Source organism: Fomitiporia mediterranea (genome assembly GCF_000271605.1).
Source record: "Fomitiporia mediterranea MF3/22 unplaced genomic scaffold FOMMEscaffold_18, whole genome shotgun sequence".
In the NCBI taxonomy this organism is placed as follows: domain Eukaryota; kingdom Fungi; phylum Basidiomycota; class Agaricomycetes; order Hymenochaetales; family Hymenochaetaceae; genus Fomitiporia; species Fomitiporia mediterranea.
In genome coordinates, this window is record NW_006760403.1 from 364,725 (window position 1) to 386,033 (window position 21,309).

At 46.7% G+C, this 21,309-nt stretch overlaps 11 protein-coding genes across 11 annotated transcripts; 2 read left to right on the top strand and 9 right to left on the bottom strand.

Annotated features, from left to right (window-relative positions):
• Nucleotides 1–1,325: 1,325 nt before the first annotated feature.
• On the bottom strand, nt 1,326–3,437 carry FOMMEDRAFT_23970 (uncharacterized protein). Its single transcript, XM_007271525.1, has 4 exons — nt 2,669–3,437; nt 2,130–2,618; nt 1,940–2,071; nt 1,326–1,886 (listed from the first exon to the last, which is right to left on the bottom strand). Exons 1-4 carry the CDS (start codon nt 2,890–2,892, stop codon nt 1,679–1,681), a joined length of 1,053 nt encoding a protein of 350 aa, XP_007271587.1. The 5' UTR covers nt 2,893–3,437; the 3' UTR covers nt 1,326–1,678.
• A 635-nt stretch (nt 3,438–4,072) lies between these two features.
• FOMMEDRAFT_114675 (uncharacterized protein) lies at nt 4,073–5,231 on the top strand. Its single transcript, XM_007271691.1, has 6 exons — nt 4,073–4,155; nt 4,291–4,375; nt 4,446–4,809; nt 4,882–4,949; nt 5,007–5,078; nt 5,143–5,231. Coding segments are annotated over exons 1-6 (651 nt in total). The 5' UTR covers nt 4,073–4,153; the 3' UTR covers nt 5,203–5,231.
• Nucleotides 5,211–6,705, bottom strand: FOMMEDRAFT_143436 (mannose-6-phosphate isomerase). The gene is made up of 2 exons (XM_007271692.1): nt 6,552–6,705; nt 5,211–6,497 (listed from the first exon to the last, which is right to left on the bottom strand). Exons 1-2 carry the CDS (start codon nt 6,696–6,698, stop codon nt 5,343–5,345), a joined length of 1,302 nt encoding a protein of 433 aa, XP_007271754.1. The 5' UTR covers nt 6,699–6,705; the 3' UTR covers nt 5,211–5,342.
• A 694-nt stretch (nt 6,706–7,399) lies between these two features.
• On the top strand, nt 7,400–8,262 carry FOMMEDRAFT_171312 (uncharacterized protein; the record flags this gene model as incomplete). Its single annotated transcript, XM_007271693.1, has 4 exons — nt 7,400–7,606; nt 7,674–7,945; nt 8,014–8,095; nt 8,146–8,262. The coding sequence occupies 4 exons, from the start codon at nt 7,400–7,402 to the stop codon at nt 8,260–8,262; spliced, it is 678 nt and encodes a 225-aa protein (XP_007271755.1).
• A 216-nt stretch (nt 8,263–8,478) lies between these two features.
• FOMMEDRAFT_149389 (mannose-6-phosphate isomerase) lies at nt 8,479–9,834 on the bottom strand (the record flags this gene model as incomplete). The annotated part of the gene is made up of 2 exons (XM_007271694.1): nt 8,479–9,633; nt 9,688–9,834. The coding sequence occupies 2 exons, from the start codon at nt 9,832–9,834 to the stop codon at nt 8,479–8,481; spliced, it is 1,302 nt and encodes a 433-aa protein (XP_007271756.1).
• Nucleotides 9,835–10,324: 490 nt separating this feature from the next.
• Nucleotides 10,325–11,336, bottom strand: FOMMEDRAFT_171314 (uncharacterized protein; the record flags this gene model as incomplete). The annotated part of the gene is made up of 2 exons (XM_007271695.1): nt 10,325–11,186; nt 11,254–11,336. The coding sequence occupies 2 exons, from the start codon at nt 11,334–11,336 to the stop codon at nt 10,514–10,516; spliced, it is 756 nt and encodes a 251-aa protein (XP_007271757.1). The 3' UTR covers nt 10,325–10,513.
• A 767-nt stretch (nt 11,337–12,103) lies between these two features.
• FOMMEDRAFT_32143 (uncharacterized protein) lies at nt 12,104–12,915 on the bottom strand (the record flags this gene model as incomplete). Its single annotated transcript, XM_007271552.1, has 2 exons — nt 12,104–12,776; nt 12,833–12,915. The coding sequence occupies 2 exons, from the start codon at nt 12,913–12,915 to the stop codon at nt 12,104–12,106; spliced, it is 756 nt and encodes a 251-aa protein (XP_007271614.1).
• A 662-nt stretch (nt 12,916–13,577) lies between these two features.
• FOMMEDRAFT_162254 (uncharacterized protein) lies at nt 13,578–14,107 on the bottom strand (the record flags this gene model as incomplete). Its single annotated transcript, XM_007271696.1, has 2 exons — nt 13,578–13,746; nt 13,791–14,107. 2 exons carry the CDS (start codon nt 14,105–14,107, stop codon nt 13,578–13,580), a joined length of 486 nt encoding a protein of 161 aa, XP_007271758.1.
• Nucleotides 14,108–15,525: 1,418 nt separating this feature from the next.
• On the bottom strand, nt 15,526–16,341 carry FOMMEDRAFT_97522 (uncharacterized protein; the record flags this gene model as incomplete). Its single annotated transcript, XM_007271589.1, has 2 exons — nt 15,526–16,198; nt 16,259–16,341. 2 exons carry the CDS (start codon nt 16,339–16,341, stop codon nt 15,526–15,528), a joined length of 756 nt encoding a protein of 251 aa, XP_007271651.1.
• A 634-nt stretch (nt 16,342–16,975) lies between these two features.
• Nucleotides 16,976–18,844, bottom strand: FOMMEDRAFT_143438 (uncharacterized protein; the record flags this gene model as incomplete). Its single annotated transcript, XM_007271698.1, has 4 exons — nt 18,275–18,844; nt 17,943–18,213; nt 17,710–17,888; nt 16,976–17,648 (listed from the first exon to the last, which is right to left on the bottom strand). The coding sequence occupies exons 3-4, from the start codon at nt 17,790–17,792 to the stop codon at nt 16,976–16,978; spliced, it is 756 nt and encodes a 251-aa protein (XP_007271760.1). The 5' UTR covers nt 17,793–17,888; nt 17,943–18,213; nt 18,275–18,844.
• Nucleotides 18,845–19,761: 917 nt separating this feature from the next.
• On the bottom strand, nt 19,762–21,253 carry FOMMEDRAFT_129814 (F-actin capping protein, alpha subunit). Its single transcript, XM_007271699.1, has 9 exons — nt 21,143–21,253; nt 20,945–21,060; nt 20,773–20,877; nt 20,656–20,708; nt 20,445–20,585; nt 20,296–20,392; nt 20,022–20,246; nt 19,884–19,960; nt 19,762–19,830 (listed from the first exon to the last, which is right to left on the bottom strand). The coding sequence occupies exons 1-8, from the start codon at nt 21,222–21,224 to the stop codon at nt 19,898–19,900; spliced, it is 882 nt and encodes a 293-aa protein (XP_007271761.1). The 5' UTR covers nt 21,225–21,253; the 3' UTR covers nt 19,762–19,830; nt 19,884–19,897.
• Nucleotides 21,254–21,309: the final 56 nt, after the last annotated feature.

Genomic DNA, 21,309 nt, shown 5'->3' on the forward strand with positions numbered 1-21,309 from the left:
CGTCAACATCGGGAGCTTCAGGACGTGCCGTGTACCTGAATTCCCCATTCTATCGATCTTGGGTTCAGGCGGCTTGATGTGGTACTGTGCCTCAATGTCAAAGTCTTCCCTTGGGCCGTCTTTTCTCAGCTTTGGACCACGAGGAACTCAGGTTCTCTTCATCAAACAAGGTTCCAGCTTTCATCAGTCAAACGCCCGGTACACGCAATTACCGAGAGCCGGTACCTCGAACCTATTTGTACTACATATTTGTTCGTATACTATCGATCAACGAATCATCTCGGGTCTCATAGTTCAAGCTTTCCCTAATCGCTCCAAAGTTCTCATACGACATTGAACGACACACTGCAAGTACACATTCTCAAATCGTCAGCCCTAGTTCGGCGAAGATTATGGACACTGGAAATCTAACTTTGTCGGTACGTCCAGCTCGGTGGCAGGCAACGTAATTGGGATACCGCCTGTCCCATTCACTGTTAGAACACTACCGCAGTCGACTATCAGCATATCATCTCCTCCAAGTCTCTGGTAGTACCAATGGCTATGAGGAGTGACGCACCGTAGACTATAAGACGCCTGCATCATATCGAACTCCGTGTCCGAAAGAACGTTGAGCGTTCCCAGTCCACCTTGATTTAGAACGACATTTTGCACAGTTCCGCTATTCGCAGAACTCAACCCCGGAAGAACGAAGTTCGTAAAAGTCTGGTTGAAGCTGAAGAACGGCGTCCCATTCGTGCCGAGTTCAGCACTTATTTGATCGATCGTTAGCTCGACGAGAGGAAGAGGGCTAAGAGCTTTATCATATGAAAGTGTCAGACATGGTGAAAGAAACCAGAGGGTAAGGCTTGCCATCAAAGTTCAGTCTATAATATATGCATCTTTTAGATCTTCGTACAACCATCCAGGCATAGGATTGCTTACGTTGCTGTATTTAGAAGTAAGGAAAGTGTCTACGGTAGCTCCCTCGTCAGAGCAGATCAACAGAAAGCAACTGATCTCCCGACTTACGGAGAGCGAGATATCAAAGTGTGTAATTTGGATCCCAGGACTCAGCAGAAGGTTTAAAATCGCAGCCGGAATATCCCCAATACCAGCGTCAGCAGAAGGAGAGGCAGTAATAGCAGTCTGGCACTGGAAGGCAGCAGATAGCAAGCAGAAAGAAAGAAACCTGAACTTCATGATCTGAACAAGAAAGCGTCAAAGCCAAAACCGACGGAATCGGCTAAGGCTGAGGTCTATTTATCTACGATCAATTTCATCTCTGATTGCCATCCTACTCTAAGCTACAGCGGAGATACAATGTACGTAGCATTCCGGCACGGGAGTTAACGACTGGGACGATCTGGACTCGTTCATAAGAATTGGGAAAGTGGAGCCTGGGCGAGATCAAGCATCCCGGAGCAAATTGTTATTATTGATCCAGTGCGTAGACATGACATGTACCAGGATAATGGCGTTCGTTCAGGCCCACGATGTCAAGAGAACATGGCACGCAACAAGAAAGGAACCTTCTACTCGCTGTAACACCGCAGCGAAGATCCGAAGGATAAGACGAGAGTCCCAAAAGCAGTTGACAGATCACAGCGAACGTCCAGTTCCTACACGAAAAGGGTAAGACGCCCCGGACTGCTCTGAGTGAGCACGTCATAAGAAGTGCCATTGATACTTGAGATGATCAAGAACACGCGATACCACGCGCATTGCAGCCTAGAAGCTCCATCCAGGCCGGCCAAACACCATCTTCTTCACACCCGACCTCCATCCCGTTGTCCTTCAAAATGAAATATTCCCTTCTCGGTGTCTGGACGACCGCGAGGGCGCGGTGCAGGTATCGCGGCTTCGGTCCACTCGTCGTGAAATGAACGCTTTCAACTAAGTGATGTCTGCTCTTCCAATTAGTCTGCATTGATGGTAAGGTACGATACCAAGAACATACTCTGGGAGAAACAGGTTAACCTTTTGTGCTTCTCTCTTGCGCAGAAGAGACGTCGGCCCTGGCTCTACTCCTGATGCCGTGCCTGCAAATACCTGAGCCATAAGACTGGATGACATCCATTGTCCGCTGATACTGACAAAGATGAAATTCTGGACAGGTATTCCCACATAGAGAAGGGCAGCGTGCATACCTGTTTCCCACCACGCAAGCCAACACATACCGTTCGGCAACCCTCTTCTTATACGCACCGATGGCTCCTTCCTTAGCGATTTTCGAAAGCCAAAGTTTGCTTATCCCCTTCTTGTACTCTTCGGCGTTTGTCCACTTTATGTAATTTAGTAAAGGAGGACAGTCGACATTTGAGATACAGTTCTCCACATAATCGGACCAGTCGCCGCGAAGATGACGTTTCTGACACTGCCATAGTCCAGACTCATCTGATTCACAAGAGGGCTGAATTCCAGAAACCGGTGGGAGGCCGATGACTTCACAGGTAGACTCAAGCACATAGAATGTTTGAATAAAGCCGTTCGGGCATGACTTCCTGCGTGTAGCAAGTGAAATGCTCCAGATCTCGTCCTTGACAACTTCCTGAGCTCCAACGACAATCGAGTTCTTCGCTTTATCGCGGTCAAGTTCATCGAGCATGATAATAAACCAGATACGGGCCAGTAAGAATCTGCAGAAAGCGTAAGTTTGTATTAAGCCTTTAATAATGGGTCGCGACACCTTAGAGCCATAGTAAGCTGTTTGTCATTTTCAGGGCAACCCCAGATCTCGCTACTTATAGGTATGAAGCCATCAAAGAATTTTCCGAGGAGGGACGCTTCACAGGCTCGTCTCTTGTGAAGTAGGTCGCGTCGAAACTGGTTTAGGTATGGCCAAAAGTTCGTCATTGACATGCTGTATCGGTTGGAGAGCTGATCAAGTCGCCGAGAACCAAATTCCCTCATAATGATCGGAACAGCCGAAAGGTAAACTGGGAAAAGATGCTCAATTCAGCAGTATGGAAGACGTGAACTTACGAACCTGCATAACGAACTTCCCGCGAGACGAGCGCACATGCTTTGCGATCCCCGTCCGATAGCCCACTGAGAATGACAGACCAAGCGTTAACACGCTTCCTTTGTAACAAGGATGGTGGAATAGAGATAGGAGAGAAGGAACTAGGCGGAGGCAAAGGCTGGGCTGAGCTGAAGTCGAGATATAACAGATGGTCGATAGTCATTTTATGCTCTGAGCCTGCGTGTACGTCAGGGTCTGATGGTCTAGATCCATGTCGGAGGCGAGGAACAAGAGGGCGGAATCGAACCGGTGTCATGTTTGAAGCCTTAGATGAAGGGTCCGCCGCAGTTTCCCGACCTTGCTTAGCGACAACGTTTGAGCTCGATACATGTGGTGAGATGCCGGAGTCTGCGAAACCGGATTTTCCATTAGGAACGTAAGGGGAGCGAGTAGCAGACGAAGTCTTCTGCTCTAGCAAGTTCGTAACTGTCTTCTTTCCCAATTTTTGTTTCTTCCGAAGAGATGCAGCTGTTGTCTTCGTAGACTCGTCGGAAAGTCTCTTTGATCCAGTCTTTTCAATTTGTTTGGCCAGTATTGGTCCTGTTACGGATGTTAGCGGTACAGGAGCTGGAGGCTCTACAGTTGCTGGGATCACCGCAGATGGAAGAGAGGCTCCGTTTTGAACTACGGAACTGTTTCCATCGAGCAACGCAGGAAACCTGGGGCTGCTTGTATGCTGAGTGGAGATGGAATTTAGGGTCTCTGCCGCGATAGGCGTGTTCCCATATTGAGCGAGTTTTTCTAGTAGAGCAGCTTTTCCAAGCTTTGAATACCCAGTCAATTTCAGTTCTTTGCAACGTGCTTTTAGCTGAGGGACAGTGAGCTTCGAGTAGTCAGCAGTCGTCGTGGTTGAGTCCGTCATGATGAAAAGAATAGTCTTAGACCTAGTATAAGCTAGCTAGGTAGATATGTCCAGCCCAGATTGGCTGAGTAAACAGCATTTAGACAGGAACGAATAAGCGTTGATGAACGACTTATAGATAGAGCAGACGCGCCAGTAGTGGTTAGCAGAAGAAAGGTGAGAGAGATCACGGCGCGTTTCGGTCAACGCGTCAATGCTCTTCCTGATCTTCACCTCCAGCACAACTGCAGCACAATATCGGACCATTAAGCACTAGAGAATATAGAACAAACTTCAGGAAAATCTAAATGTATGTGTATGTCCTTGAATATGTGTCGAACAACTGCTCATGTATTGGCGCGTCTCCCCTCCATTGGTCGTCTGTTTCTGGTCTATTGTTACTTAAACATACGGAATAATGCGATGTTTGCGATCTCATAACTAGGCCACCGAAGGGTTCCGGAAAACGCAAAGGCGGTGCAACTCCCGCTGTTAGTACACCAGCAGATGTATCGGCGCCTCAAACTCCTGTACGTCCCAACCATTCACTATTCATCGGCCAGCAGTCAATCTCACGCATCTCCGCGCGTATACCTCTAGACCCTCGCAGAATCCCTCTCCTACCTATCCTACCCCCGTCCCTTCAAAAATCCAAGCTACACAAAGAATGCGGCACGGCGAACACGTACTCTCAAGTCGGTACTATCGCAAGAACGAGAACGAGAACGACAGGATCGCGAACGGAGACGAGCTGAGAGGGAGGCAGCGCTTACTGCAGCTAGCTCTGCCGCCGGAGAGGCACCACCAGTTTCTGGAGAGGAGGATGGGAATGTAAATGTGAAAGCGGACGGTGATGGGATGGACGTGGATACCCAGGAACAAGAACGAGAGACAAGTGCACCCGGGAGTGAAGCGGCTGTGAAGACAATGTTGAATGTCATTGAAGAGGAGGATATACCAACTTGTTCGTATTATTTCCACTCTCATCTGTCAAACTCTTTGTCTATTCGACGGAATGAGCTGATGAGTTTTGCAGATACTTCAATCGAGGCGCCACCTTCTATCCTTCCGCAGAAACATTACTGCGATATTACTGGCTTAGAGGTACATATTTCTCGTTAGATGCATCTGGCAGCTGCAGATAAATTCTTTCTACCCTAGGCACCATATACTGACCCTGCGACCGGCTTGCGATACCATGACAAAAGTATTTATGAGTTCATTAAGACTTTAGTACGTAAACACAACTCTTCTTCATAACATTCAGTCCAATTTGTCTAACTGGTATCGTGCACAGAATGCAAGTGCTGTGAAGGATTACCTTGCTCTACGTGGGGTGAATCCGATTGTGAAATAAATTTCCTGTATCTATTACCCATGTTGATGAGAGATTATGTACCAATCTACAATGCTAATGTAGTATTGACATTCCTTTACTTTTATTCACGCGAACGACACCTTTCCGAGACGCTTGGACGTTACGCACTGATCAAAGAATCACTCGACACAGGTTGACCACCACACTTCACCTTCTTCCGCGGTGGACCTTACGATGAGATCCGTCTTTGGCTTGACGAAGAAAACAGCTCCTTCCCCCAGCGCAAGCTTATCACGATCCGGACCTTGCTCCTCAAACTCAATGGTACCTCGCGTGACGATTCCAATCGTCGGACCCTCCGCATTCTCCAAGTATTCCTCGCTTCCCTCATGCTCCCTTAACTTGGTCCACAATACGGTAAACTCCTCTAATGGCGGATTAAATGCTAACGTTCTTCCAGTCCTTGAACGTCTATACGGTATTTTTTTCAGTAGCCAATGCCTCGGCTCACGCGCAGTGTATGTCAGCGACTCGAGGAATGTACGAGTATTACGCGTGCCGGGAGGAACGAACGCTGCATTGAGGACATTATCTGACACGGCCATGCATTCGATAATATCGCCTTCTAGATATGCGTGTGCTTCGTCGGCACCGATGTAGATCGCTTCGCCGCGGTTCAGTGTGACGAGATTCATGAAGAACGGTACCGCGAGTACGCCGACGTCGAGAGGGTACTGTGCATTCAGAGTTCGTACAAAATCTGCTATGGACGTGTTGCCACCGATGACGGCGACTCCATGTCGTTCAATACGTCCCAAGAGCTTTGATACGGCCCGCGAAACACTCTCGGTGCTGGCTGATAGAAGTTTCGTGAAGACTAGCTTTAGGGACGCCTTGTCCTGTTCGCGGATGAACCGTGCAATTGCTTCATCGCTTGCAATTGCCTCGCCGAGTTCCGGAACACTTTCCAGGTCCTTCGCGATAAGTTTCGGTTCGCGAAAGCCAACAAAACCCTTAAAGCCATCCGCTAGAGCTACGGCTATCTCGGGTTTATGATTGGAGTCAACAAACTGTCTTGCATCCTCCTTGTTCAGCTTCTCGCCCAGCTTTTTGTCCGGATGAGCTTGTAGCGGAAGTGCCTTAGCTATTGAAAGGATTTTGAACAGGAAGGGGATGTCTGTACTATTTGGCAACTTTGCATCCTGGGCGAATGTCGGTGTAGTGAGCCGAGCACCTAGGAAGGAGCGTGGGGAGGCCATTATGAGTTCATGCAGAGTTATATCAGGACTGGCCCACAGTGAGGAAGGGCCATTCTTGTGTGTCCCCATCCAAATCTGTGATCATTTATCATTCATATAAGTCAGAGAAGAGTACAAAAGAACTGGTACCTCTGCATAATTCTTCCTGTCTTCGACTTTGTAGTTGTCACCAACAGCAGCGTGTGCATACTTTGCAACTAGAGACAAGGAGCTGGGCTTCCCCCACTCGTATTCCTGAATGGAAGCTCTGAGACGAACAATGTTTGCAGTAGTCATAGTCTCTGAACAGAGCGTTCGTGCCAGGAGTTAAAATTGTTGAGGCAGGTAAAGCTTATAAGCGTCGATCCGAGCCTAGAACCTGGAAGGTGTGTACTGGTATGCTATGCTATGCCGTCACCTTGATAGACCAGATGACCTCACTAGGATCACAATACTCCCGAATCCAGACTCCTTGATCTCGGAACCCACTCTCCTCCGAGATCAAGGACATTCCTTCAAGCCGACAGTTTTTTTTGGAACAAGCATCACATTAGCATATCTAGATAAATAAGCCTCCGTTTGAGTCCGTCATTATGAAAAGAGTCGCTATAGGCTTAGTCACGGCAAAAGCTGGCAAGGTATATATGTCCAGACCAGTTTGGTAAAGTACAAGTACACAGCATTTAGACAGGAATAAGTGTTGGCGAATTGCTGATAGAGCAGACACGCTAGTAGTGGTTAGCAGAAGACAAGGTGAGAGTCTGAGAGAGATGACGGCGCGTTTCGGTCAACACGTCAAGCCGCTTCCTGATCTTCACCTCCAGCACAATTACAGCACAATAACGGAACATTAAGCACTGGAAAATAAATAACAAACTTCAGGAAAATCTAAATGTATATGTATGTCCTTGAGTATGTGTCGAACAAATGCTCATGTATTGACATGTCTCATCCGTCGTCTGGTATTTCTGGTCTGTTACTAAAACATACCAAATACCATGATTTGCAATCTCATAACTAGGCCACCAAAAAGTTCTGGGAACCACAAGGGTGGTGCAACTCCTGCTGTAAGTACACCAGCAGACGTGTCAGCTCCTCAAACCCCCGTACGTCTCAGCGACCATTATTTATCACTCATCAGTTCATCCTTACGCAAATCCGCGGGTATACCTCTGGACTCTCGCAGAATCCCTCTCTTAACTCTCGTATCCCCGCCCTTTCAAAAACCCGAGCTATACAAAGAACGCAGCACGGCGGACACGTACTCTCAAGTCGGTACTGTCGCAAGAACGAGAACGAGTAAGACAGGATCGCGAACGGAGACGAGCTGAGAGGGAGGCCGCTCTTACTGCAGTTGGCTCCGGTCTGCGTGAAGTACCACTAGTTACTGGAGAAGACGATCAGAATGCCAGTATGAAAGCGGACGGTGAAGGGATGGACGTGGATACCCAAGAAGGAGAACGAGAGGCAAGTACTCCAGGTAGTGACTCGGCTGTGAAGACGATGTTGAGTGTCATTGAAGAGGAGGATGTACCAACTTGTTCGTAATCTTTTTACTCTCATTTGTCGAACCATTGTTTTCGCACATAGAATAGACTGACGAGTTCCGCAGATACTTCAATGAAGGCACCACCTTCTATCCTTCCGCAAAAATCCTTCCGCAAAAACATTATTGCGATATTACTGGCTGGGAGGTATGTATTTCTCGCGTCTTGCAGTTGCGATATCATTTCTTTGGTCCTAGGCACCATATACCGACCCTACGACTGGTTTGCGATACCATGGCAAAAGTATTTATGAATTCATCAAAACTTTGGTACGTCAACATGTCTCTGCATATCATCCGTTCCAATTCGAATAATTGATGTCCTGCACAAAATGCGAGTGCTGTGAAGGATTACCTTGCTCTACGTGGGGTGAATCCGATTGTAAAATAAATTTCTTGCATCTATTACCCATGTTAATGAGAAATCATGTGCCAATCTACAATGCTAATGTTGTATATCTATTCCTTTGTATTTATTCACGCATACTCTACCTTTCCGAGACGTTTGGACGTTACGCATTGATCGAAGATTTACTCGACACAGGTTGACCACCACACTTCACCTTCCTCTGCCGTGGACCTTACGATGAGATCCGTCTTCGGCTTGACGAAGATAATTGCTCCCTCTCCCAGCACAAGCTTATCACGATCCGGACCTTGCTCCTCAAACTCAATGGTACCTCGCGTGACGATTCCAATCGTCGGGCCCTCCGCATTCTCCAAGTATTCCTCGCCTCCCTCATGCTCCCTTAACTTGGTCCACAATACGGTAAACTCTTCCAATGGCGGATCAAACGCCGTCGTCCTCCCAGTTCTCGAACGTTTGTACGGTGTCTTCTCGAGTAACCAATGATTTGGCTCACGCGCAGTGTATGTCAGCGATTCGGTAAACGTGCGTGTATTACGCGTGTCGGGAGGAACGAACGCTGCGTTAAGGACGTTATCCGATACAGCCATACATTCAATAATATCCCCTTCTAAATACGCATGTGCTTCATCCGCACCAATGTAGATAGCCTCGCCACGGTTGAGTGTGACGAGATTCATGAAGAACGGCGCTGCGAGCACGCCAACGTCTTGAGGGTATTGCGCATTCAGAATTTTGACGAGATCTGTTTGGGAGGTATTGCCACCGATGGCGGCGGCTCCATGTCGTTTGACACGTCCCATGAGCTTTGATACGGCCTGCGAAACACTCTCGGTGCTAGTTGATAGAAGTTTTGAGAAGACAAGCTTCAGGGATGCTTTATCCTGCTCGCGGATGAAACGTGCAATTTCTTCATCATTTGCAATCGCCTCCCCGAGTTCCGGAATGTTTTCCAAATCCTTTGCAATAAGCTTTGGCTCACGGAAGCCAACGAAGCCCTTGAAGCCATCCGCAAGAGCTACGGCAATCTCGGGCTTATGATTGGAGTCAAAGAATTGTACTGCGTCCTCCTTGTTCAGCTTCTCCCCCAGCTCTTTGTCTGGATGGGCTTGTAACGGGAGAGCCTTAGCTATTGAAAGAATCTTAAACAGGAAAGGAACGTCTGTGCTATGCGGGAACTTTGCGTCTTGAGTGAATGTCGGAGTTGTGAGTCGAGCGCCTAAGAAGACACGTGGGGAGGCCATTATGAGCCCATGCAGAGTTATGTCCGGGCTGTTCCATACTGAAGCAGGACCATTTTTGTGTGTCCCCATCCAAATCTATAGAAAGCATTCGGTGTGTATAAAGCCAAATAAGAGTAAAATCACTGGTACCTCTGCATAATGCTTCGTGTCTTCGACTTTGTACTCGTCACCAACAGCAGCATTCGCATATTTCGCAACGAGGGACGAGCTGCCCGGCTTCCCCCATTCGTATTCCTGAATTGAGGCTTTGAGACGGAAAATATTTGCGGTGGTCATAGTTGCTGCATAAAGTGTTCACGACAAGAGCATTGTAGAGGCGGGCAGAGCTTATAAATGTCGAGCTTGGAACGTATGTGTTTGCTATGCCGTCACCTCAATGGAGCGAGACTGGCTGACATCACCAGATCATGGAACTCCCGACAGCACCTCCGAGACTAAAGATGTCCCAGTTGAAAGGTAAGAGTTCTCGTACGTCGAACGATAATTGCAGTGGTACAATTTATACATTTAGATTTAAAATGCCTCCGATAGATACAGTGATAGAGCACGACTGTACGGAAGCTACTTGGCAAGGGGAACGAAACACTTGTGGGAAAAAGCGCGATCACGCGTTGCAAACTTTTCGGGATTACGCAAGCATCAAAATAAGGCAGTTTTTGGCCCTTCACATTGGACGACTCACTACTGTCACTCTGCACATTCATGGCTTTCTGGTACAGCCAGGCTTTATATATGCTGGTTTGTACGTGCTGAATCATTGCTGCACCGTGGATAAGTCACAGTATGCCTACGAACCTACTGAACGAGCAGAGGTCGCTAGGAACTGGCTATTTCATTTCTTTCTAGTCTCCTCCGACTTGTAGACCCGTACTACAACTACTACACATGTTGAAACGCAAACCAGAATACACAATACCGTTGCACTTCGTCTGGGACGATTGATGGAACGGAAATCCTATCTGACGAGCTCTGCACAAGTGTCCATTAGCCTTGTCCATCTTCCACCAGCAGACGTTCTCAGCTCCTCGGTAATCTCATCACCAAGTGATACCTTCATCGAGACGAATCTAGCAAGCATATGAACGTCGAAGTAACGTAAACTCTCTCCAGAGAAGAAGACGTCTCCTTCGGCGTACGTCGCGAGTTTGTCGAGTTCGGTACGAAGGCGAGCCCATGCTTCCTCCTTTTCCTTTCCACGCGGATGTTCCTCCTCAAGAGTCTTCCCTCCTGGCTTCGTGTGATATTTCTCAAACGATGCTCGAGAATATTCCGTCTGCTTTTGCACCGCGGCAAATATTGCCAACTTCCAAGACAGCGGTTGGATGATGTCTTCAACATATTTATCCGCGAGCATCTGGAATGCATGCGTACCCGGTGGAAAAAGTACACGTTGTGGGTCAGGAGACGGATATGTCGCCTCAAGATAAGCAATGATCTTACGCGAGTCGCAAAGACGGAAGGGTGCATCAGGGTTTGAAAGGTCGATCAACGAAGGAAGTGTATAACGTGGTGATCCATTGGCGCGAGTTCCATACGGTGGAATGTCAGCAGCGCTAAGCGTCTTCGTGATGTCTACAGGCTCGCACCAGATGGTCTCGTATGGTAAGTTTTTGTAGTTTAGCACAAGCCTAACGGAAATTGGAAATTATTCTTCAGGAGGAGTGAAAACCATCAATGTAGACGGAGAAGGCCCACCTTACGCGCCAGGTATTTGGCGATATCGAAAGACTAGGAACATTTGACTTCATATCGTAGAAAATGAGGTTTGGTTTAGCCATGGCTGGCAACTAATCCTCACATACGTGTGTGGGGCTTGTATAAAAACTGGGGAGAAAGTTGTCCCTGTTTTTATGCAATGTCATTGGCTCCTGAGGGTAACCTGATTGCAGTTTGGTGAGTAATCCAAGCCATGCCCGAGTACGAGATAATCCGAAAGTGTTCTAATAAATGACTTCTTTCAATTCATTTTAGCTTCTGTGCCTCGGTAATTATCCTTCGCATCACCGATGACCGATTATTCTTACTACAGCATTCATTGAATTTCCGTTCTTTTCGTAAACGTTATAAGTGGCTTTCGGGGATAGTATCATGTTTCAACCGTTCGTGAAAGCCAATTACTCCTTCAATTTGCATAGCTTAGCCTATTGCGACAAGGATAACCCTCATTTGGATCAAGATCTCGCGGAAATTCGTTTCTTCTCAAATCCTATTTTATAGTACTATTGGCAAATGCACAGGGTGAGCCTATAGAATAATCTACAGACACTCATTACGATCAACTAAAAGACACCGTATTTTTCCTAGCTATGTATCCGAAGGTAAAATTTTCTTCGAAATTATATGAGTATGGAAGTAATTTCTCGTCTCATATAGAGTCAGGACACTGTGAGCCGTGTAAGCATGTTTGTATTGTTTTAAATTTAAACAGAGAACCTCATCTTGATGCAAAGTTCTAATCGGTGAGTTCATGTTTCTTCTATTTATCTCAAATATTCTCTTCTTACACATGGCGTTTTGCCTTGTTCTGATATTTTCATCCTGATTGCTAGTGAATAAGCCCCTCGCAAGCCTTCCATAACCTCGACCATCTCCCACCACTGGCATTCCCTAGTTCCCTGTTAAATTCCTCTTCGCCGACCGACAGCTTAAGCACGATGAACTTCCCAAGCACATGAATGTCGAGGTACCGTAGATTTTCCCCAGAGAAGAACGTATCTCCTTCAGCGAACGATGCGAGCTTGTCGAACTCTTCACGAAGACGAGCATACGCCTCGTCCCTTTCCTTTCCCCATAGGGTTACCTCCTTAAGCGTCTTTCCTGGCGGAGCATGTTTCTTCTCAAACGACACTCTGTCTTTCTCGGTCTGCCTTAGTGCTACACCGTATTTCACGAGCGGCTTGAACATCGGAGTGAAGATCCGCTCGACGTATTCATCTGCAATTGCTTGAAATGCGTGCGTCTCCAGAGGGAAGAGTGCACGCTGTGGGTCGGGCGAGGGATACGTTGCCTCGAGATAATCAATTATTTTACGTGACTCGGAAAGACAGACAGGAGCATCCGGGTTCGTACGGTCGACGAAGCCAGGAAAGGTGTAATGTGGTGACCCGTCCGGATAATTATCGAGTGGTGGGATCCCAGCTGCAATACACGTCGGAGCGATCTCTGCTCGCTCACACCAAACGGTCTCGTATGGCAGTTGTTTGAAGTTGAGTACGAGCCTAATGTGGGTTGCTCATTTTAACCAAGTGTGGAATCATCATTGTAACGATCTTACCTGACACGCCATGTATTTGTTGATATCGGAAGACCAGGAGTGGTGGTCTTCAAATCATAGAAAACGAGGTTTGGCTTAGCCATGTTTCGCTACTGGCCTTGACCTTCGCAGAGGGGATCGGAAAAGCAGCTTAAGCGCCGTTGTGCTCATTTAAGCTGCGTTCACTTCAACGAGAAGGCGGAGATTGATTTAGTGACTCGCAGTAGTCTATAAGTAGACCCAGTGTACAAGCTATTAATCAGATGACTTCTTGTGATTTATATTTATCTTCGTTTTGGTTGAGTGGTTTTAAATAGCCGATGCCGAATGTTCTTCAATATAAACATTGCTAATCATGGGTCTTCGCCATTCTTGTCCGCATAGCAGTTGGCGAAAGGATGTCAGGACGCATAGAGTACCCATATTCACTTTTAAAGCGGACAAAAGATTTCTCCGTAGAGGCGCAATCTCGTTCTTATCTTACTAATCTGAGAACAACTTTACTGCTATTTTCACTTCCACGCAAAGAATTTCAAGAAATAGGATATACAAGTACTGTATCCCTAAATCATCTCAACCCCGGAGTTTGAACAGATATTTGGCAAGGTTTAGGTACAGGAGTAGCATAATTTGTTTGCTTCCTATAGAGTAAATCTGCAAAGGTATTGCTATTGAGTTATTATGCGACAACGCCTTTCAATTCAACATGAACATTTATTTCTATCATTCGGAGTAACAGTCCATTTGAAACCTGAGCTATGCGAATTCAGGCGGCGGAGTCTGCGAAACCAAATTTTTCCTGTGGAACGTAAGGAGGGTGAGCAGCAGACGAAGCCATATGCTTTGGCAAGTTCGTTACTGCCTTATTTCCCAATTTTTGTTTCTTCCGAAGAGATGCAGCTGATGTCTTCGTTCGTAGAATCGTCAAAAAGTCTCTTTGATCCAGTTTTTTTCATTTTGTTCGGCCAGTATTGGTCACGTATGAGATGCTGTCGAGATGGGATCTGGATTATTTATGGCTGCTGGAGTCACCACGGATGGAAGAGAGACTTGGCAGTGAATAAAGGAACTAGTTCCGTCATTAGACGCAGGTAACGAGATGCTTGTATGCTGAGTATAAATGGCAATAAGTGTCCCTGCTGTACTCGGTGTGTTCCCATACTGAGAGTGTTTCTCTAATAGAGTAGCTTTTCCGAGCTTGGAGTATCCAGTCAACTTTAGTTCCTTGCACCGTGCTTTAAGCTGAGGGACGGTGAACTTTGAGTAGTCAGCAGTAGTCGCGATTGAGTCCGTCATGATGAAAAGAGCCGCTTTAGACCTAGTATCAGCTAGCTAGGTAGATATGTCCAGCCCAGATTGGCTGAGTAAACAGCATTTAGACAGGAACGAATAAGCGTTGGTGAGCGAATTGCAGATGGACCAACACGCTAGTAGTGGTTAGCAGAAGACAAGGTAAGATCACGACGCGTTTCGGTCAGCGCGTCAATCCTTTTCCTGATCTTCACCTCCAGCACAACTGCAACACAATTATGTGTCGAACAAATGCTCATGTACTGGTGCATCTCTCCTCCATTGGTCGTTTTGTTACAAAAGAGGAAAATCATTGATACCTCTGCATAATTCTTCGTATCTTCGACTTTGAATTCATCACCAACAGCAGCGTTTGAATACCCCGCAACAAGAGGCGAGCTACCCGGCTCGCCACACTCGTATTCCTGAGTTTGAGGCTTTGAGACGGAAAATATTTGCAGTGGTCACAGTTGCTGCATAAAGTTGTTATGACAAGAGCAGCATAGAGGCGGGTGAAGCCTATAAGTGTCGAGATTACAAAGTATGTGTTTGCTCAAATTGCTATGCCATCAACTCAATGGAGCAAGGTTGGCGACATCACGCCAGGATCATAGTATTCGTGAGTCACGAAAGCTCCCCCGAGACCATAAATTAGGTTCCAGTTGAAAGGTGAAAATTTTCATACGTCGAGTAAGCATCGCACCAGAAAATTCAGATAAAAATGTCTCCGACAGATACAGTGATAGAGCCTGACTGTATCATGTATTGATTCTGGAAGCAAGGCAGACGACCAGAAAGTGGGAAAAGCGCGATCACGCGTTGCAAACTTTATTTTTTTCGGGATTACGAAAGCATCAAAATAAGGCAGGTTTTGGCCTGCCCTTGAAATTTGACGACTCACTGCTTCGATCACCGACAAGTCTTACTACAGCATTTATTGATTCTCCGTTCTTTTCGTAATGTTATAAGTGGCTTTCGAGGATGGTCTCGATATTATCATGTTTCGACTGTTCGTGAAGGCCTATTGCGACGAGGATAACCCTCATTTGGATCAAGGTCTCGCGGAAATTCGTTTCTTCTCAAATCGTATTTTATAGTATTATTGGCGGGGGCACAAGGATAGCAATAGAATAATCTGCAGACGGTCATAACAATCAGTTAAACGACACCGTATTTTTCCGAGCTATGCATCCGAAGGTGCGATTTTCTTCGAATTTATATGAGTATGGAAGTAATTTCTTGTCTCATATAAAGTCAGGACACTGTGAGCCGTGTAGGCATGTTTGCATTTTTTCATCTTAAGCAGAGAACCCCATCTTAATGCAAAATTTTAATCGGTGAGTTCACACTTTACTTCCATTTATCTCACATATTCTTTTATTACACATGACGTTTTGCCCTGTCGTAATATTTCATCCTGGTTGTTAGTGGATAAGCTCCTGGCAAGCCTTCCATAACCTCGACCATCTTCCACCACTAGCACTTCCTAGCTCCTTGTTAAATTCTTCTTCGCCGACAGACAACTTAAGCACAATGAGCCTAGCAAGCACATGAATGTCAAGGTACCGTAGGTTCTCCCCAGAGAAGAAGGCATCTCCTTCAGCGAACGATGCGAGCTTGTCGAACTCTTCACGAAGACGAGCCCATGCCTCGTCCCTTTCCTTTCCACGTAGGTTCGCTTCTTCAAGAGTCTTTCCTGGCGGTGAATGTTTCTTCTCAAATGCCGCTCGGTCTTTCTCGGTCTGCCGTTGCGCTGCACCATATATCGCGAGTGGCTTGGACATCGGAGTGAAGATCCGCTCGACGTATTCATCTGCAATTGCTTGAAATGCGTGCGTCTCCGGAGGGAAGAGTGCACGCTGTGGATCGAGTGAGGGATACGTCACCTCGAGATAGTCGATTATTTTACGTGACTCGGAAAGACAGACAGGAGCATCCGGGTTCGTACGGTCGACAAAACCGGGAAAAGTGTAATGTGGTGATCCATCAGGATAATTTTCGAGTGGGGGGACCCCAGCTGCAATGCATGTCGGAGCGATCTCTGCTCGCTCACACCAAACGGTCTCGTATGGCAGTTGTTTGAAGTTGAGTACGAGCCTAATGTGGATTGCTCATCATAATCAGGTGCTGAATCATCATTGTAACAAGAAATCTCACCTGACACGCCATGTATTTGGTGATATCGAAACACCAGGAGTGTTGGTCTTCATATCATAGAAAACGAGGTTTGGCTTTGCCATGCTTTACTACTGACGTTCGCAGCGGGGATCGGAAAAGCAGCTTAAGCGCCGTCGTAATCATTTTAGCTACATTAACTTCAATGGGAATGCGGAGATTGATTTAGTGACTCATAGTAGTCCCAATATACAACTATGAATCAGATGACTACCTGTAATTTATATCTATCTTCTTCGTTTTGGCCGGAGTGTTTTGAATGACCGATGGCCGAATGTTCTTCAATACAAGCATTGCTAATCGTGGGTCTTAGCCGTTCTTGCCGGTATAATAATAACGAAAGAAGGGCAGCGCACATAGAGCATTTATACCCACTTCTAAAGTAGGCAAAATTTTCTACAATTACTGTGATCTTATTAACCCGAGAACAAGTCTACTTGCTATTTCCACTTCCATACAAAGAATTTTAAGAAACAGAGTATGCAAGTACCATACACCTGAATCACCTCAGAACCGAAAGTTTGAACAGATATTTGGCAAGCTTTAGACACAGGAGCAACTTAACTTGTTCGCCCCATGCACAAGGGAACGCTATTGAGTCCTTTGCGCCAACGCCTTTCAATTCAACATAATCATTTATTTCAATCATTCGGATTAATTATCCATTTGAATCCTGGGTTATACGAATTCCAGCTCCGTTCATCCGCGAATGAGTCCTGCACACTTCTCTACAAGCTTCGTCCACCTTCCACCAGCAGAAGATCCCAATTCCTTCTTAAACTCCTCGTCGCCGATCGACAGCTTTATCGCAACGAGTCCGGCAAGTACATGAATATCAAAGTAACGCAGGTTATCTCTAGAGAAGAAGACGTCTCCTTCGGCATGCGACGCGAGTTTGTCGAGCGCCTCACGTAGGCGAGCCCATGCCTCTTCCCTTTCCTTTCCGCGTAAATCGGCTTCCTCAAGCGTCTTTCCCGGCGGAGCGTACTTCTCAAACCCTTTACGCGCACGTTCTGATTGCTTCTGTGACATCCTATACATTATAAGTGGAAAAACCAGCGGGTTGATATTTTGGTCGAAGTAACTGTCTGATAGAGCCTGGAAGGCGCGGGTGTCCGGTGGGAAGAGTGCGCGCTGCCGGTCGGTCGTTGAATACGTCTTCTCGAGATAGTCGATTATTTTACGCGAGTCGGTAAGGCGGACGGGAGCATCGGGGTTCGTGCGGTCTACTAATGCAGGTAACGTATAGCGCGGTGATCCATCTGCGCGCTTTTCCAGTGGTGGGATGCCAGCAGCGATGCATGTCTTCTCAATGTCCGGGCCTTCGCTCCAAACAGTTTCGTACGGAAGATTCTTGTAGTTCAGCGCGAGCCTAATTTATGTTAGTCATTTTCCAGAACTAATATACGGGGTATTAATATTAAAAAACCCACCTCACGCGCAACGTATTCGGTGAAGTCGAGAGTCCAGGGATGTTGGACTTGATATCGTAGAAAACGAGATTCGGTTTCGCCATAGTTTGTTATTTCAAGAAGTTAAACGCACAGTACTGTTGGAAAGTAGTCTGAGCTTCCAAGTCCCTTTTTATATTTAACGAGTTTATTTCTAGAACCTGCATATGATGAATCATCACCGAGCCCCATGGCAAAAAATAGCCCGCACTTACCCATTCCACTGATTATTATTGGTGGATTCTTCAAATTCCCGTTACAGTAAGATGACTAATGACCAAGCAAGCCTTTTTCCGCCACATTTCATCGTTACTGATAGTAAGAAGGATTAATAATGCATGTAGAGGTGAGTAATCTTGACGGTGATTGATGCGGTTAAGGCGAAATTGCTTAGGTTGACGGCCGTGTCCTGCCCGTATATAACAAACACCTTCTAAGTCATCGGCAGTCTGTTAATTATGTACTAATTGAATTGGACATGTTGGCCTGGGTGGAAGGTATTTCGTGAGTTGGAAGAAATAACAATAGAAAGTAATGCAACAATTACCTATCACAGGACGAGCTATCGGGCAAGTCAACGAATTTCGGTCCACAACCCCGTTAACGATATGGAAGATATTGCATACACATAAGCCATCGTGGGAGGGCGCGGTGAAACGGAAATTGGACAGGTAAGCAGCAAAGTAGCCGACTTTGCACTTACTGATACTCCACGACTCTTTTGACGACCGACCTGAATAGCCCTTTGCTCTTCCAGCCCGTCAACGCATTCCATGCGGCAACCCCGGCATAAATGTTGCTTTTTGACTTCGACCCCTCCATTCCACTCAGCTGAGGGGTGAGATGTGCAAGTGGAACCCAGACTCCCGAGATCCTGACCCGGATCGGCGATGTACGCATGGACACAAGGATCATGAAGAGCTATACAATCCGCATGCAAAGTACCTCCCGCCGAAGATCTGGTGTAATGAGTGCTGGACAGTCTGTGCGGTGTCGTCGAACAAGAGAGTCCGGAAAGGTAACCAGTTTTTCTTTGAGCTCTAGAAGCAACACGATGCTAATTGTGTATGTACAGGGCCTATCGCTTTCATTTCTGACACGTTCAACAGCCTAAAGCACCCATCACAGCCTAAGAAACCTACTGACTCAACTGTCGAAACTCCTTCGAAGTACCAGAGTCAGTTTATGGGTGCCGGACCCGACCCAGCGCGTCAAACGTCAGGGCAGTTCGCGAGCGCAGTTAATAACGTACCTTCCGTATATTATGGTGCAGGTATGGTCGCAAACAACACCGTGTTGTCGCCTCAGGCACCCAATACCATGCGCAGTCCAGATATGGTTCCAAATAGCACAATGCTCCCCTCACAATCAGCTGGTTCTGTATATGGGCCTAATGTAGTTCCGAACGGCACCATGTTGTCACCTCAAGCACCTGGCACTCTACAGAGTCCTGTACAAGGTGGTTTTATGTCGACTCAGGACCAGTACACGGAGTGGAGCAACAACGGTCCAGCGCCACAGGCGGCTTATGGAGCATACCCTGTTGCTCACGGTGCATGGGAGCCCTCAGGCAGCCCATACGCGGGTGCGACAAATGGCATTCTAGGACAGCAAACAGGATACGGCAGCGTACCTCCCGCACAAGGCTTCCCGGAAGCAGCTCCGAGTCACTTTACGGCTTCACCCACAGGTAGCTTGGCTGCGACATCACACACAAGCAATCCGGCACCGATATATGACATGGGAGCTGCCAATCAGAGTGTCGATTCTTTAAGTAGCCAAGTTAGTTCCCCACCAAGATTTGGCGGGCCGTATTCTGCGAGGAGAGACAAGAAGAGTCCAGAGCATGAAGCACCGGACTTGTCTCGAACCAGTCTCGACAGTCGAAGTATGGCTAGTCACCTTCCATGAACGTGAATTTTCAATCGGCATCACGATGCAAGTCCATAGCCGGACTCTTCAATGTTTGAGTCACCTGGTGGATCGTGTAGTTTTCGTTAAATGGAGCTTTATGCTGTAGTTTCATTTTGAGTACGGTGTTATAAGATTACTTAGTTGTTTTCCTTGTGGCATGTCGGTAAACGCTACAATTATATATGACATCTGCAAAGGAGTCAAATAAAATTTAGTATTATAGCCAAACGCATGCCGTTCACCTGAATGTATGCTACTATGATCCACCCAAAACATTTCGACTAGACGTCAGCTCTGCACCAAGCTTGTATCCCAATACCTAATGAGATGCGTATTGAGATGTGTTACTGTGATAATAGCAGGACGACAAACGTCATTACCTTGTCCCAGTCTAGCTTTTGTCTCGTCAGAGGAAGTGCACGTCGCAGTCCTTTAAACGTTTTCTCTGACATTCCTTGGTACGCATCATTCAATGACGCTTGATATTTTCCTTCTTCGTGTTCGATGAGTGCAATTATCTTGTCCGATGCCTGGACGGGTGGAGAGTTCGCAGAGATAGTGGGGGGTAGAGCGAAAGATAAGCTGTGAGAGGTTGACAGTTGAACCTAGCAAACTTTTAGACTGAGATAAAGAGGGAATTTTAAAAATACTTACATTTCCTTGTTCATAGTAATGAACATTCACTAAAATCTTTCCTTCGACTTTCTTGGAGTTTAAGTCTATCTTGTATTCAGATCTCCATCGGCCGGACCTATTCGTTGTCATTAAACTATCTGAATTTTAAGCACGAACCAGCGACTCACCAAAAATTTGAAGGATTGTATTTGTTGGCCACAACCTGAATGATGAAATTTCCAGAAGACTCGGGAGTTGAGAAAACAGTAGTGACTCCATCGACGAAGTGATTTGCAAGATAGGTTGTCGTCGCGGTCTCTAATGCGGAACTACCGCGAAGCAACAAGACCCGAGTGTCAGTATGAACCACGACGTTCAACGTAGTCTTTCCCTACTCACCGAAATTCCTCAGAGCTCTCATCCGCGGCAAACGGTTGCGGATCCGAGGCTTCCTATGGACTAGAGCTGAGTACTTCCTACGGTCTTCCTGCAAACATGAATTGAACGAATACGTACCAATCTCAGATGATCAAAGATGAACGTTGTTTTTGATCGAGGATCCAGAAAACGGGACTCTCCCTCCGGTACGTCCTTGATTCTTCCAGCCTCGCTAACGATTACCTTAATGAACAGTTAGTTGCTGTAATGATCTGCTCCGAGTGTATGCTCCGACTAGGTAGAAACTCACCTGGTGTTCGCAGCCAGGAACGTCAGCAGTGATAAATTGTTCAAGATTATACTCCTCCAACGAAGGTAAGATGCCTGCTTGGAGTGCTTCGTCGTCTGCTATGATATCTCGTACGTCTGACAGTATAGCGAACCGCATCGATACAACCGGATGAGAACCGCAGCACCTTCGGCTTTGCGCGCAAGATTAAGAACATACCATTCAGCACGTCATTTATCTCGCCTGGAGGAGACTGCAAGAGAAATCGTGACGCAGCTTGAATTCTCTCTTGCTGGTCCATGGTACACCTGTCGGTGCTCTTCAAGTTGCAGCACGACTACGGCGCGGCGTGTTGTGGGTTTGTGGTTACAGCAAACCTAATATAG

Excerpts from the sequence above, each read along its gene's own strand:
- FOMMEDRAFT_143436 (XM_007271692.1), bottom strand. The coding sequence starts at position 6,698 with ATGACTACTGCAAACATTGTTCGTCTCAGAGCTTCCATTCAGGAATAC. Across the intron at positions 6,498-6,551 it reads ACAGGAAGAATTATGCAGAG|ATTTGGATGGGGACACACAA; the intron begins GTACCAGTTCTT and ends AAATGATCACAG.
- FOMMEDRAFT_23970 (XM_007271525.1), bottom strand. The coding sequence starts at position 2,892 with ATGAGGGAATTTGGTTCTCGGCGACTTGATCAGCTCTCCAACCGATAC. Across the intron at positions 2,619-2,668 it reads CAGCTTACTATGGCTCTAAG|ATTCTTACTGGCCCGTATCT; the intron begins GTGTCGCGACCC and ends CGCTTTCTGCAG. Across the intron at positions 1,887-1,939 it reads GTTAACCTGTTTCTCCCAGA|ACATCACTTAGTTGAAAGCG; the intron begins GTATGTTCTTGG and ends TTGGAAGAGCAG.
- FOMMEDRAFT_129814 (XM_007271699.1), bottom strand. The coding sequence starts at position 21,224 with ATGGACCAGCAAGAGAGAATTCAAGCTGCGTCACGATTTCTCTTGCAG. Across the intron at positions 20,878-20,944 it reads TTCCTGGCTGCGAACACCAG|GTAATCGTTAGCGAGGCTGG; the intron begins GTGAGTTTCTAC and ends CTGTTCATTAAG. Across the intron at positions 19,961-20,021 it reads AAAAGCTAGACTGGGACAAG|GTATTGGGATACAAGCTTGG; the intron begins GTAATGACGTTT and ends GCATCTCATTAG.
- FOMMEDRAFT_114675 (XM_007271691.1), top strand. Across the intron at positions 4,810-4,881 it reads AGAGGAGGATATACCAACTT|ATACTTCAATCGAGGCGCCA; the intron begins GTTCGTATTATT and ends TGAGTTTTGCAG. Across the intron at positions 5,079-5,142 it reads ATGAGTTCATTAAGACTTTA|AATGCAAGTGCTGTGAAGGA; the intron begins GTACGTAAACAC and ends TATCGTGCACAG.